The sequence below is a fragment of the Daktulosphaira vitifoliae genome, unplaced genomic scaffold (genome assembly GCF_025091365.1).
Source record: "Daktulosphaira vitifoliae isolate Bord-2020 unplaced genomic scaffold, ASM2509136v1 Scaffold_4, whole genome shotgun sequence".
In the NCBI taxonomy this organism is placed as follows: Eukaryota; Metazoa; Arthropoda; class Insecta; order Hemiptera; family Phylloxeridae; genus Daktulosphaira; species Daktulosphaira vitifoliae.
Window position 1 is genome coordinate 38,352,073 of NW_026099575.1, and position 12,813 is coordinate 38,364,885.

Below are 12,813 nucleotides of genomic sequence, written 5' to 3' on the forward strand. Positions count from 1 at the left end.
TTTTAGATTATAAGTTTATTATAAGAAACTAGTACAATATATAAAGTTATTGTTTATAAATTATTAATATAAGTTAATTTTCTGACGTGATTGGGTTTCGGCCATTGTGAAGCCCATGGACTATAACTATTTTCTTGGGTAAACACTGTTGTATCGAAAAATGCCGGACCGTCATTTTCGTCATACATTTCTTCTTTTTCCTAAAACAAATTATAAATTTAATAACAATAAAGATATTGACAATCTATGTTCATTAAACTCACATTAATTTGAAGCGTGCCCTCGGACCATGACTTGACCCATCGATCAACTATTACATTGCATGCTAAATTTTTCAGCTCGCTTATGTAATTACTGTCACCTATTTCTATTTCGTTCAAACTTCTTATAAAAGTAACCATTTCATCATTGTTTGATTGTTGAATTTTAGGGCCAATACCGTCGGCGTATTGTATAATGCGGTCTATTTGACGGCTTAATAGTAAACGTGTTTTTAATTTTCTTGATATTGCACTGTTAATAGTACACTGTAAGTCCATAAGTCTATTAATGTTTTCGTTATTCAATAACACTCAACACCCATCCACTATTCTGGATTCTAATACTAAATGTATGGTATCACGGTACAATACTTTGGTTATATTAAAATCGACATTTTGGTATAACATAATGTTCTCTCCTTTTACCGGAGGTGATTGTAGAAATAATGATATTTCATCCATCATGCCGTAAATAATATTTAAANTTCTCTCCTTTTACCGGAGGTGATTGTAAAAATATATTTATTTCATTCATCATGCCGTAAATAGTATTCAAAAATTCTGTTGACATGCTAATATATCGTGAAGGAGTAATAATATATACCGTAATATTGAAGTCCTCCTTTGGATTCAGTCCTAGTTGTAAAAATTTTCTGTCGCTGAACGCAATTGTATAACTGCTAGAGTCAATCATTTCAGCTGGCGGTGTCGGTGCAACATAAACATAACGTTGTTTTCTTACAGGTTCGGCATCCATATTGTTCATAGAGTAGAGTCTTCTTTTTAGAGCTGATGGTTCTTGATGACACTGTGACTTTATCAACGATTTCATGCTCATTTATGCGGAAAAATCACATATTTTCATAGGGGGATCAGCAAATCACAGATCACATATCCCCGTAAACTAACCCATTCCTTCACCACTTAAACATTTTTAACTTATAATTACTTATTAATTAGAATTTATTAAGTAATTTCTAAAAAGTATTCATTTTTTCATAGCCCCTCTTTTTATGTACCCCCCATACTTGTGATATCTACTGTCATGAGAGAGTCCTCTACTCTTAACCTTTCATGGGAAGGGGGCCCTATGCCGTTCATCATATCCCCCCGGCCGTTTACACCGCCCGTCCACCTAGGACAGGGTAAACCTACATCATGTGGGTGGGAGGACTATGCCTTTCACCATATCCCCCCGGCCGTTTACACCACCCGTCTACCTATGGCTGGNATCTCCCCGACCGTTTACACCGCCCGTCCACCTAGGGCTGGGTAAACCCACAAAATGTGGGTTAGGAGGGTATCCAGCTCAGACTTTACACTTCTACTAATACTAATTATAATTATTAAATTTAGTATGAAATTGATATTCAATAATTTAATATTGTAATTTAAACGGAGAAATCATAAAAGTAATAAAGATGTTGTATTTTGCATTATTTTTACGTATATAAAAATTTAAAAGGCTTGATACAATATTTTTCAATAAAACTGTTTGTTACTATAAATAATTAAACTGGACTACAAGGAACTTTCATCAGTAACAAAAATATACCATTCTAAATCAACTTTTCGCGATGTTTTCAAATCTGCAATTAGACTTTTTCTATCACTTCTAAGTTTTAATATTATTAAAAATTAGTATTAACATATAAAAAAAAATGATATCAAATGAAAGGAAAGTACCTAATATTTTATTAAAAAAAAAAATTATGTTGATTTGTTGATTTTTGAAAAAGTTATGGAAGTTTTAAGAAAAAAAAGGAAAAAAAATGACAAAATTTATCGGTTTTTAAATTTGTAATTTTTTTTGGATATTTCCCCCATTTGCGGGGAATGATAAAAAATTTTCAATTTTTAAGGATAATGTCTTCAACTAGATATGATTTGTGATCTTTTGACGTATCGTTGAATATAGATATATTAGATATAAATATAAATATAAAATGATTAGAAAAAAATTATTCTAACTCAAAAAAAAAAGCAAAATATTAAAAGCCACAGACAGATTTGAACCTCGTACCCTAAGCGTTACCCATTAGGCAACTGTTCGTTGCTTTTGTCGCATGATAAAATTGGCTATTTAAGCTAACTCAAATTTAAAAATTAATTCTTCGACTTGGTTGAATTACGTATGTCTTATGAACTTTATTCTATGTCAATTAAATTGTATAATATTCATGAAAGTCAGTGTATTCCCCTAATAAGATATTTTAAAATAAAATAAAATACAAAACCCAGAATTTTATTTTAAAAATAGCATATTTTTGAATACGGTATTTTTTTTTTCATTGTGTAGTATATAAAATAAGCTTTAATTTGATATATGATTGAAGGACGCAGTATTTCCGGAACATTTTCAAAAATTAACTTGAAAAAGTTAGTTTTTGTAAAAAAGTTTCTATTTTAAATCCCCCCCATGAGCAGGTTAAGTGTTAGATTTTCAAAAAAAATTATATCAAACGAAAGGAAAATATCTAAGGTTTTAGTATAAAAAAAAATTATGTTGATTAGTGTATTTTTCGAAAAGTTATGGAAGTTTTAAGAAAAAAAAGTGAAAAAAATGGTATAATTTACCGATTTTTAAATTTGTAATTTTTTTGGATATTTCCCCCATTTGCAGGGAACGAGGGAAAATTTTTCAATTTTTAAGGGTAATGTCTTCAACTAGATACGATTTGTGATCTTTTGACGTATTGTTGAAAGAAATCGGTCCAGTAAGAGCTGAGAAAAAGTGGCAACAGACATTAAAAAAAAAATAAAAACACATCATAGTAAAATTAATACCTTCTCAGCTTCGCATCGAAGCTAAAATTAAAAATATTATCGTGATATGGACACATGTTTGTATAAACTTTATAATAACACCAAAGTATAATGCATTTAATGAATACAATATATAATATCTATATTTAAAAGATACACCAAATAATTATCACCATAACTTAATTCATTTATGTTCAATTTTTTTAAATAAGTACTTATAATATTAAAGATTTTAATAAGAATGAAATGTGATAAATTATTATACAGAAATAATTTTTAAATCAAGTTTATTTTTCTAAAAACTGATACACTAAAATTTTTTATCAACTTTACATAAATTAAGTGGTTCAACTTGTGTTTCAACTAGAACACTTGTTTTATTTGCTTCATCGTATTGAAAACCTAAATTGTGATAAAATTTACTTACATCACATATTGACAAACTAATATATTTACCATAATATTCAGAATCCATTCCAATCTTTTCTGAATCTTTATATCTCCAAAAAAAGGGTTCTGGAAAAATATCATAAACATCTTTTAGGAAGTTGTCCAACTGGACCAATATATTAGTGACATTATTCAAAAGTTCTTTCCTTATTTCAATAATTTCATCATTATTTTTTGATTTCAAAGAATTATTGTAAGCATTATTTATTTTATTTTCGAAAGTGTCTATCAATATTTGAACAATAGTTGGAAGATCATTTCCGTTATAATAAATAAATAACAATCCTAGTGAGCTTTTAATTTTTGAAAAAGTCGTATCTAAATTATTAAGATTATTTTTATACTCAAAATGTGAAACTTTATTCTGTAATTGACGTTTAAACATAAAAACAATTTCACGAATTATATAAGAATAGTAATATTGTATTATCAAATAAACTGCTCGTATTTTTCTATTTCCTATTTTAATGTTTCGTTCTCCAGGTTTAACTGAATGATGATACTTATTCTCAATATTAATAGCAGGCAATTTTAAATATTCTTTCCAAAACTTTTGCTTGAACAAGTGATTCATTTTATTGACAATGGAATTATTCGATTGTCCATTTTTAATGTTACTGCATATGAATAAACAACAAAAAATAAAAGTTGCAATCATATTTTAATTTTTAAATTTTTTTGATAACTTTTAAAATTAAAAAATTTTATGTTAAAACGTAGCAATTAAAATAAAAACGATTTGCTTAATGGTTATTTCACTAATAAAACAGTTTGAATTTTGTTAGCATTTATAGAAGTCGTTTTAGGAAAATAGATTTTATGTATACATTTATAATTTATTTGAAATTTGTATATTTTATTTTTATTTTCTTTTAGCTATTTACACTGACAATATATAAATTTATAAAAATTTCTTATTATTTTGTATGTATAAATATATTTATTATATTATACTAATAATTCATATATTGAATTTTTTCTTTGTAATTTTAACATAATTATTACTATATTAATAAATAGTATTAAATATTACTAATACCATTCTTAGGGTTTTATCGAAATAAATATTCGCTAAAAATATGTATGACAAATCATTTTGTTTATCTCATCCGATAATAAATATAATAATGAAGTATAGTAAAGACTAATTGTAAATAATTGTAAATACACCATTCATTATTCGGTAGTTTATAAATTATTGTATATTAGCCATCAAATCAAATATGTATTAATAAATATTAAGTTTTGAAACTGAACAAATTTTTGTATCATATTTATCATATATATAGAAATGCAAATATTATATATAATGTTATATTTATCAAAAATAATTATTTTTATCTACTTTATTTCATTAACAAATTTTTTGAGATTAAATTTAAAAAAATTATCTTGATATGGACACATGTTTGTATAAACTTTATAATAACAGCAAAGTATAATGCATTTAATGAATACAATATATGATGTCTATATTTAAAAGATACATAAAAAAATTATCACTATAACTTTATTCATTAATGATCAAGTGTTTTAATATTGTTATTATACTGATAATTATACTAATAAACTTTAATGAAATGGAAAAACGATAAATTTGTACACAGAAATAATGTAACATCAAGAACTAATACAAATTAAATTTTAAAACGTCATTTAAATCAAGTGGCTCTACTTGTGTTTCTATAATACGACTAGTTTTATTTTTTTCATCATATTTAAACCCTATATTGTGATAAAAATTACTAATATAAGTATTCCACAAAATAATGAAACAATAAGGAAATCCCGGTTCATCAAATGGATTTGATTCGTATTTCGCATAAAAATCTACCGGAAGAATATCTGCATAATCTTCTAATAACTGGTCGAAATCAACCAATATATAATTGACAATTTTCAAATGTTTTTCCCATATATCAGTCATAACCACTTTATCATTATTTATAGTTACCTTGTAAACGTCATTCGTAACACTTTCGAAAATGATTATCGAATTTTGAACAAGATTTGGAAGATCATCTCCAACGTAATTAATAGATAACAATTCAAGTGAGCTTTTTATTTTTGAAAATGCCATATCTAATTTATCAAGACATTGTTTTATATCTTTTAATGAAAACCCATATTGTACCATACATCTAAATATAGAAAGGATTTCACGAATCAAAAAAGAATAGTAATAATGTGCTATCAAATAAGCTGCTCGTATTTTTTCATTAATATTTGCTTTGGTTACGCATTGTTCTCCTGATTCAGCATCAGCTGTGTTATCATAAATAGTAACTAAATTTTGATACTTATCCTCAATTTTGATATCAGACTTTAATAAATATTGTTTCCAATACTTTTGATTGAACAAGTGATTCATGTTATCGACAAAGGAATCGTTCGATTGTCCATTTTTAATGTTACTGAATATAAATAAACAACAATATATAAAAGTTGTAATCATCTTTTAATTTTTAAACTTATTTGATAACTTGTTAATTTGTGTTAAAAAATTGTTTTTGAAACTTTATAATTTAATTAAAAACGATGGCGTAATGATTATTTCACTAATAAAGTAGTTCGAATTTTGTGAACGTTTTATAGAAGTCTTTTTTAGAAAATTGAAATAATTTTGAAATATTAATTTTTAAATTTGTATTTGTATTTTTATTTAATTTTAACTATTTGCACGGAATGAGATTTATTTTAAAAGTCGAACAAATCGTGTTTAGATTCTTTAAAATAATTTATCATTAGTAATCATTTAGTTTACATAGAAGTATAAATAATAGAAATTATTCAATATGAGTATGTGAATTATTTTAATATCAAATGAATAATTCTATTAATGTTTTGATTATTTTTGATAATTCTTCGAATTGTATTTTCATTGGTTTTATTATTACATTTATGATTTTATATATAAATATATATATTTTATAATCATTTATTGAATCCTTTTTTAATTATTTTAACACATTTTTAATATAATATTATTTAATATCTATACAAATAATGATAAAATTATGGATACAATAAAAAATTCTAAATAGACTAATAATGTCAATATTAAAAGTTTTCACAGTATAATAGAAAACAAATTTAATAAAAATATTTTTTCAAAAGTTCTATATAGATTTAAAATTTAATTAAATTTTTTTTAAGTGATATAAGTATACGATATAAATCAAATGAAAAAATATGTAAAGCGGAATATCTCTCTATTGTAACATATATTGACAAATTCAACATCAGTTATAGTTATGTCATTGTTTAAGTTTTGTGATCTACTTGTATCACTAATATACAAAGTCATTGTTTTTGTCATAACCCACTCAATTACTTACAGAATAAATATATTTAAACCTTTTTTTTTTTTAGTTATCTCTAATCTACACATTATTCTTGATTTATTAACTATGTAATATTTTTAAGTTCATTATGCCCTTATGCCTTGTAAAACTTTGTTTTTTTTAATGGAAACACATATTTTTAATTTCATTAAATGTTTGAGTTTTTAATATAACTTTATTCGTTTATTAGATATAAACATTTAAAGTTTCAAATTTTTGTGTTAATATACATGTATAATACACGAGATATTACAAATACAGGTAGCTAATTTGTAGTAATACAAAAAAAAAATAAGCATTAAAGATGTATGGGGAATTTTGTTTGACCAAGGTTGGATGTTAGGGATTTGGTCAATTCAGGAGCAACGAGGTTCTATCGGGGTAGTGGAGTCCGAGGGTTTAGAACAGTAAAGACAAGTAGATATAAAAAGATACAAATTAAGTTCCTCTCATAGAGGTATTAAAACGCTGAGGTATTCTTGTAGTGGCCGGGGTCTTGGCCTCCTATCTGACACCCAGTCGAAGCGTGATGTTAACTGGTATGTGCTTTAGTGGAAATACTGAGGCGTTCATGGAGTGGCGGAGGCCTCCTCTCAGACACCCACTCGAAGTACATGACCAAGCACTAACTAGTTATTAATAATTAAATTAAATGATGTTTGAAAAATCTATTGCTTTACCATTCTTTACTCAGATTATTAATTCTAAATAATAGGGTTAATATAAATTTACTTACTTCTTTTATATATCTCACTTTCAGATTTATACTTTTCCTTATTAATAAATAAATAACGTATTGACGCAAAAATAATTGTATTTGAAATCGCTATAAAATATACCGACGACAACACGGGGTCGCGGCTAGTTTGTTCAAAATAAATCAAATAGAAGAATCCTGAATTCTTTATTGAATTCAAATCTTCAAAAAGAAGAGAGAATTCTGCTCTCTTGCTGGCACGCTCTCTCTTGCTTGTGTAAGCAGAATTAAGCCTTTTTATATTATTTTTAATTACCCCCTTCATAGGTTGTTGCCGTCAGCGCTTTTAGTGATTTTCAGTTTATTGTGTAAAATTTGAACATAACATGATAATTATTTTTAAGATAAGATGCATAGTATACAATAATCAATTTAACATGTGTATACATATATAATAGCTAGTGTACAATTTGTATATGTTATGGCAGATAAATGAATTATTTGTGTTGTATACAATTGGTATTAAATATAGAGTAATAATTTTTTAGTGATAATGTAAGATGCGTAATGCAGAACATTGTGCATATTACGACAAATTGGTTTTTTATGACATCAATATTCGCAGGTGCACAGCATTATTTTTATCAATGGTAGTAAGGCCATTGTTGTGAGTTCATAAATACTCTAATTCACTATATAAAATGTATATCTAATGATAATCATAATTGAAAATAAACAATCCGTGACTGTGATAGCCATGTCATAAAAACCATTTAGCTACCTGTATTTGTAATACCTTTTGTATTACACATATATATTAACTCAAACATTTGAAACACAATCATATGTAGTATTATAATATAGATTAATTTTGTAAAGGCTTTGAATCAATGTAAAAAACAATAAAAACATCTTGTTTAGTACAAATATGGAATGATTCTTCTTACTTTATTTTATAAAATATACGTCATCTATCAACAAAAACAAGTTTGTGACTTGGTCTTAATTAAAAACATTTAAATCCATAACTAACATAAAAAACTAATTATACTTATACGACTACAATTTACACCTTATTTTTACGCAAAGTCAGTTATTGTCCAATATTCAGTATAATTCGAAAATTAATTATATATTAACATATGTTAATATGCGTACAACTCAATCGTTTTAATTGTTTATGTAAATAATTCAACAACGTTAAACAAAATGTCATTTAATATACTAGGTAAATACAATATATATGTATAGTTGTTTAGGTAAAAAAACATAAAGTCAATTATAGTATTTATTAAGATTTTCATAAGCCACGAATGCAAAAGAAATTTTATAAATTTAAGTGTCGAGATAAAACAAGTACACGAGTTCTGAATAATGACACTGTTAGGGACTACGATTAACTTAATCCACTATAATGTGTATCTAGCAGTTAAGATTTGTCATTGACACACGAGTAGTAAGTTTGTTAATTGGTGGTTCGCCCTAAAGATTTATGCACTTATAAACTTTGTCCTCGTGAACTAGTCATTAACCTAGGACGACCTCAGTATTGTGTTGGCACAAAAAAAATGAATGGACCCATAAAAAAGAACAGGCAACGGCCGAGACATGCGCATTTTTGCTGTAAACCAATGCGTCTCTTTTGTTAATGGACGTTTCTCATTCGGCCGGCTGTAGTTGTTTGGAAATCCAAGTCAATTATTGTGTTAGGAAGTTTACTAGTGTACACGATTTTTCCAGAAAGACAATACCTAGTAATAATAAAAACGCCACCTACGTTTATTTTGTCATAGGCTATCCTTGATAATGTTATCACATTCAGAAAAATGTTCACACAAAATATTTCTGAATTGGATCCAAAACGACAGTACGATGACGGCCGCGGCACGTGGAAAAATAATTGTACGGTATGGAATACGATTTCGTAACCAGTGCAGCGGATGAGGTTTTTTATTTTATTTAATGATTGCGGCTCTGGTTTGACATTCGTTGGAAACAACGAGTCACGTACAGAGGCAGACGCGAAGAGTGACATGACGACCGAGCTATTACGAAATAACAATGGTTTTTATGCGTTTCTATAATTGTTTTCTTTTCTTAACCTTTCCGACAAAATAATGTCGGTCACTCAGATGAGAAAAAAATCCCAATCGACACGGAAAACAATCAAACGAATTAAACACGTGTGAAATATCGATCTTTATTTTACTTTCACCGTCCAAGATCAATAACCGTGTAGTACTTTTTCCAAGGTCAAGTTCACAATCCATTAATAGATACATCATTATGTGTCAAGTCATTTACCCGGTTCGTGATAGACGTTCTTTCAAGTATACTATTCTAATATTCTCAAAACATAGTTTGATTTGAATTGATTTATTCTTTTGTTAACTGTAGAAATATTTTTAAGCAAAAACTGAAAAATTGTTTGCGTAGAGTTACTATAAATGTTTACGAGTATGAAGCTTATACAAAAATTAGCGATTTTTATTGTCTGTTAGCAATGATCATGTAATTTAAAATTAGTATAACATAAACTGATAAAAGAAAACACTTTTAGAATGATTAGCAATTAATATTTTATTTTATTTTTTGTTGTAATAAAACGATGTCGCCTGTAGAATTTCAGTGGTATCGGCGTAATTGCCTATTATATTATTTAATTACTTCTCAGCACTCCTAATAGTTTAAAAGAATAATTACTTATGTTTTAGCAATACTACGTTTCGTTTTAAAACGTAAGTAGAGATATATTTATATTTTATGGTCTATTTTTTATTATTACGAGTAATATCTATCTTATAAACAAAATAAGCATTACTCAGAGCCCTCGAAAAGTTGTGACTAATAAATTTCTTGTACTAAAAAATATATTTCAGAAAACAGTGAAGTCAGGATTAAATTATGAGGAGGGGGTTTCAGATCTATTTTATCCATAACAAGTTTTTGTAAGAGAAATAATTCAATAAAAATCAATTTATTTAACATCTGTGAATGACATTTCGTATTGGAATTACATAAGGATTCGCACAATTTAATCTATTAACGTTGTAGACTAGTATTGATGTTTTGTGACAAATATCAAAATTTAGTATTAGGAATTTATAGAAACTAAAATATGCCAAAGTTTGTCTAGTGTCTCAAGGAAGTTTCTAACGGCTCTTCGTGACCATATTCTTATGTTGTCCGACGCGCATTTACTTCTATGAGCCTCTGCAAGAGAAACACATTCCTTCGATAGCCGCAATTTTTTTTTTTATTGTTTTAAATATGTACTTATAATATTACAAATTTTAATATGGCAGAAAAATTATAAATTATTATAAAGAAATAATTCTAATCAAGTTTATTTAAAAATGAAACGCTCAACATTTGTATTCGCTTTATTTAAATCAAATGGTTCTACTTGTGTTTCTATAATACGACTTGTTTCGTTTGCTTCATCGCATTGAAAACCTAAATTGTGATAAAACTTACATATATCACATACTGATAAATTTATATGTTTATATACAGAACCCATTTTAACCCCACCTGAAACTACATATTTCAAACAAAAAGGTTTTGGAATAATATTTTTANTACATATTTCAAACAAAAAGGTTTTGGAATAATATTTTTACAATCCATTAGGAACTTGTCCAAATCGACCAATACACAAGTGACATTATTCAAAAATTCCTTCATTGTATCAGTAATTTCCACTTCATTATTATCTGCATATTTGTTAGCCTCATTTGTTGCAAATCGCAATCTATAAATCGAATTATAAACAAGGTATGGCAGATCATCGTTGTTATAACCACAAGACAACAAATCTAGTGAACTTATTATTTTTGAAATTGTCGTATCTACTTTACCAAGACACTGCTTTAAATTTATAAATGAATGTTTACCTTGTATTATTTGTTTAAACATAAAAGCAATTTCCCTAATCATAAAAGAATAGTAATAATGTGCTATCAAATAAGCTGCTCGTATTTTTTCATTGACATTTTCTTCTGTTACGTATTGTTTTCCTGATTCAGTATCAGCAGTATTAGCATAAATAGTAACTAAATTTTGATACTTATCCTCAATTTTGATATCAGGGGGTCTATTTTTGAGCTTGGACTAATCATTGGCGAATGTTTTAGTACACTAAAACATTAGATTATGATTTTAGTGCACTAATGGAAATTCGTATTTTTGAATTTTATTTTTTATCAGTCTAAAAATCTTGCACTAATCGTACATCGTCTAATCTAATGTCATTTCAAACCAATAATTATTAGTGCGACATGTTAAATTATATTGGCTGTACTGTATTTTATATTAATTTTATAGTTAATACTTGATAATATTTATGATAACTACAAAATTTACCCATAAGAAATTTGTCACGAGTTTTTTGTCAGTATTTTTTATTTCAATTTGTGTAATGTTTTACAATGGAGGGGAAACAAAGTCAATAAGTGTGACTTATGAACAAAAACAATAATTAATTGAATTTGTTCATAAGCATCTAAAATTAAATTCTAAAAAATTTGGACCATCTTTTACCATGAAAGATGCCCAATTATTATGGCAAAATATTACCAAGATTTTAAATGAAACTGTTGGCCCAAAGAAGACACTAGCGAAAAATCGTAAAGCTGTTAGTACCTATCGTGACAAAAATTGTATTAAATTTTACTTATTGTTTAGTCAATATTGTACAATATTTTGCATACTTTGCGCTCTATACTTAGAGCAGACTTAATCGATGGGGGTTCTAAATATGGGCGTAGCTCATTAATTAAATTTAATGCAAGAACTTTTATCAGTCTAAATTTTTGTATAAATGCCCTTTCGGACAAAACTACAGAAAATAAAATTTTATTAATGTAAATAGATAATTTTACATATTGTAATTTGTTTTGTAACATACCAATGAACGGATCCTCCGCTAAACGAAATTTCATTGTTAATGGCCATTATCTTCAACTATTTCTAAATTACTAATAACTTGCACATAATTTATATTAAGAAAGTGTTCCATTTTAATATTTAATATTAAATAAATTTGAAAACGTTATAAATATAAAAATTTCATATAAATATGAATAACAGTAACATTAGTATACTAAAATCATAATTAGTGTGGTAGATACCACTCTAAAAAGATCATCTAAAACTTTAGTACACTAATAAATATTTTTTAGCATACCAACATTCAAAAATACGGTTTTTTAGTTTCACACTAATAGTTGCACTAAAACGTCATGTTTTAGTATACTAAACAGATTAGTACACCAATATAAAATTCAAAAATAGA

General features: G+C 26.6%; 3 protein-coding genes across 4 annotated transcripts in view; 1 reads left to right on the plus strand and 2 right to left on the minus strand.

The window, feature by feature from the left end:
• The window catches only part of LOC126905054 (uncharacterized), a 1,357-nt gene extending 1,344 nt beyond the window's left edge, over positions 1-13 (plus strand). Inside the window, exon 3 of the mRNA XM_050684448.1 lies at positions 7-13. Within this exon, the coding sequence (XP_050540405.1) occupies positions 7-13 (7 nt within the window). The remainder of the gene's footprint in view (positions 1-6) is intronic.
• A 17-nt stretch (positions 14-30) lies between these two features.
• On the minus strand, positions 31-539 carry LOC126906098 (uncharacterized). Its single transcript, XM_050686377.1, has 2 exons — positions 264-539; positions 31-200 (listed from the first exon to the last, which is right to left on the minus strand). Exons 1-2 carry the CDS (start codon positions 537-539, stop codon positions 54-56), a joined length of 423 nt encoding a protein of 140 aa, XP_050542334.1. The 3' UTR covers positions 31-53.
• A 2,077-nt stretch (positions 540-2,616) lies between these two features.
• On the minus strand, positions 2,617-4,241 carry LOC126906094 (uncharacterized). 2 transcript variants are annotated; one of them, XM_050686370.1, is made up of 2 exons: positions 3,483-4,241; positions 2,617-2,984 (listed from the first exon to the last, which is right to left on the minus strand). In XM_050686370.1, the coding sequence occupies exons 1-2, from the start codon at positions 4,132-4,134 to the stop codon at positions 2,902-2,904; spliced, it is 735 nt and encodes a 244-aa protein (XP_050542327.1). In that variant the 5' UTR covers positions 4,135-4,241; the 3' UTR covers positions 2,617-2,901. The 2 variants fall into 2 exon arrangements, with proteins under 2 accessions (XP_050542327.1, XP_050542326.1); XM_050686369.1 differs by lacking the exon at positions 2,617-2,984 and adding an exon at positions 3,297-3,428.
• Positions 4,242-12,813: the final 8,572 nt, after the last annotated feature.

What these genes read in the sequence shown, in the direction of transcription:
- LOC126906098 (XM_050686377.1), bottom strand. Translation starts at nt 539, where the DNA reads ATGGACTTACAGTGTACTATTAACAGTGCAATATCAAGAAAATTAAAA. An exon ending in AGGGCACGCTTCAAATTAAT is followed by an intron (nt 201 to 263) that starts GTGAGTTTAATG and finishes AATTTGTTTTAG; the next exon opens with GAAAAAGAAGAAATGTATGA.
- LOC126906094 (XM_050686369.1), bottom strand. Translation starts at nt 4,134, where the DNA reads ATGATTGCAACTTTTATTTTTTGTTGTTTATTCATATGCAGTAACATT. An exon ending in AATGGATTCTGAATATTATG is followed by an intron (nt 3,429 to 3,482) that starts GTAAATATATTA and finishes ATCACAATTTAG; the next exon opens with GTTTTCAATACGATGAAGCA.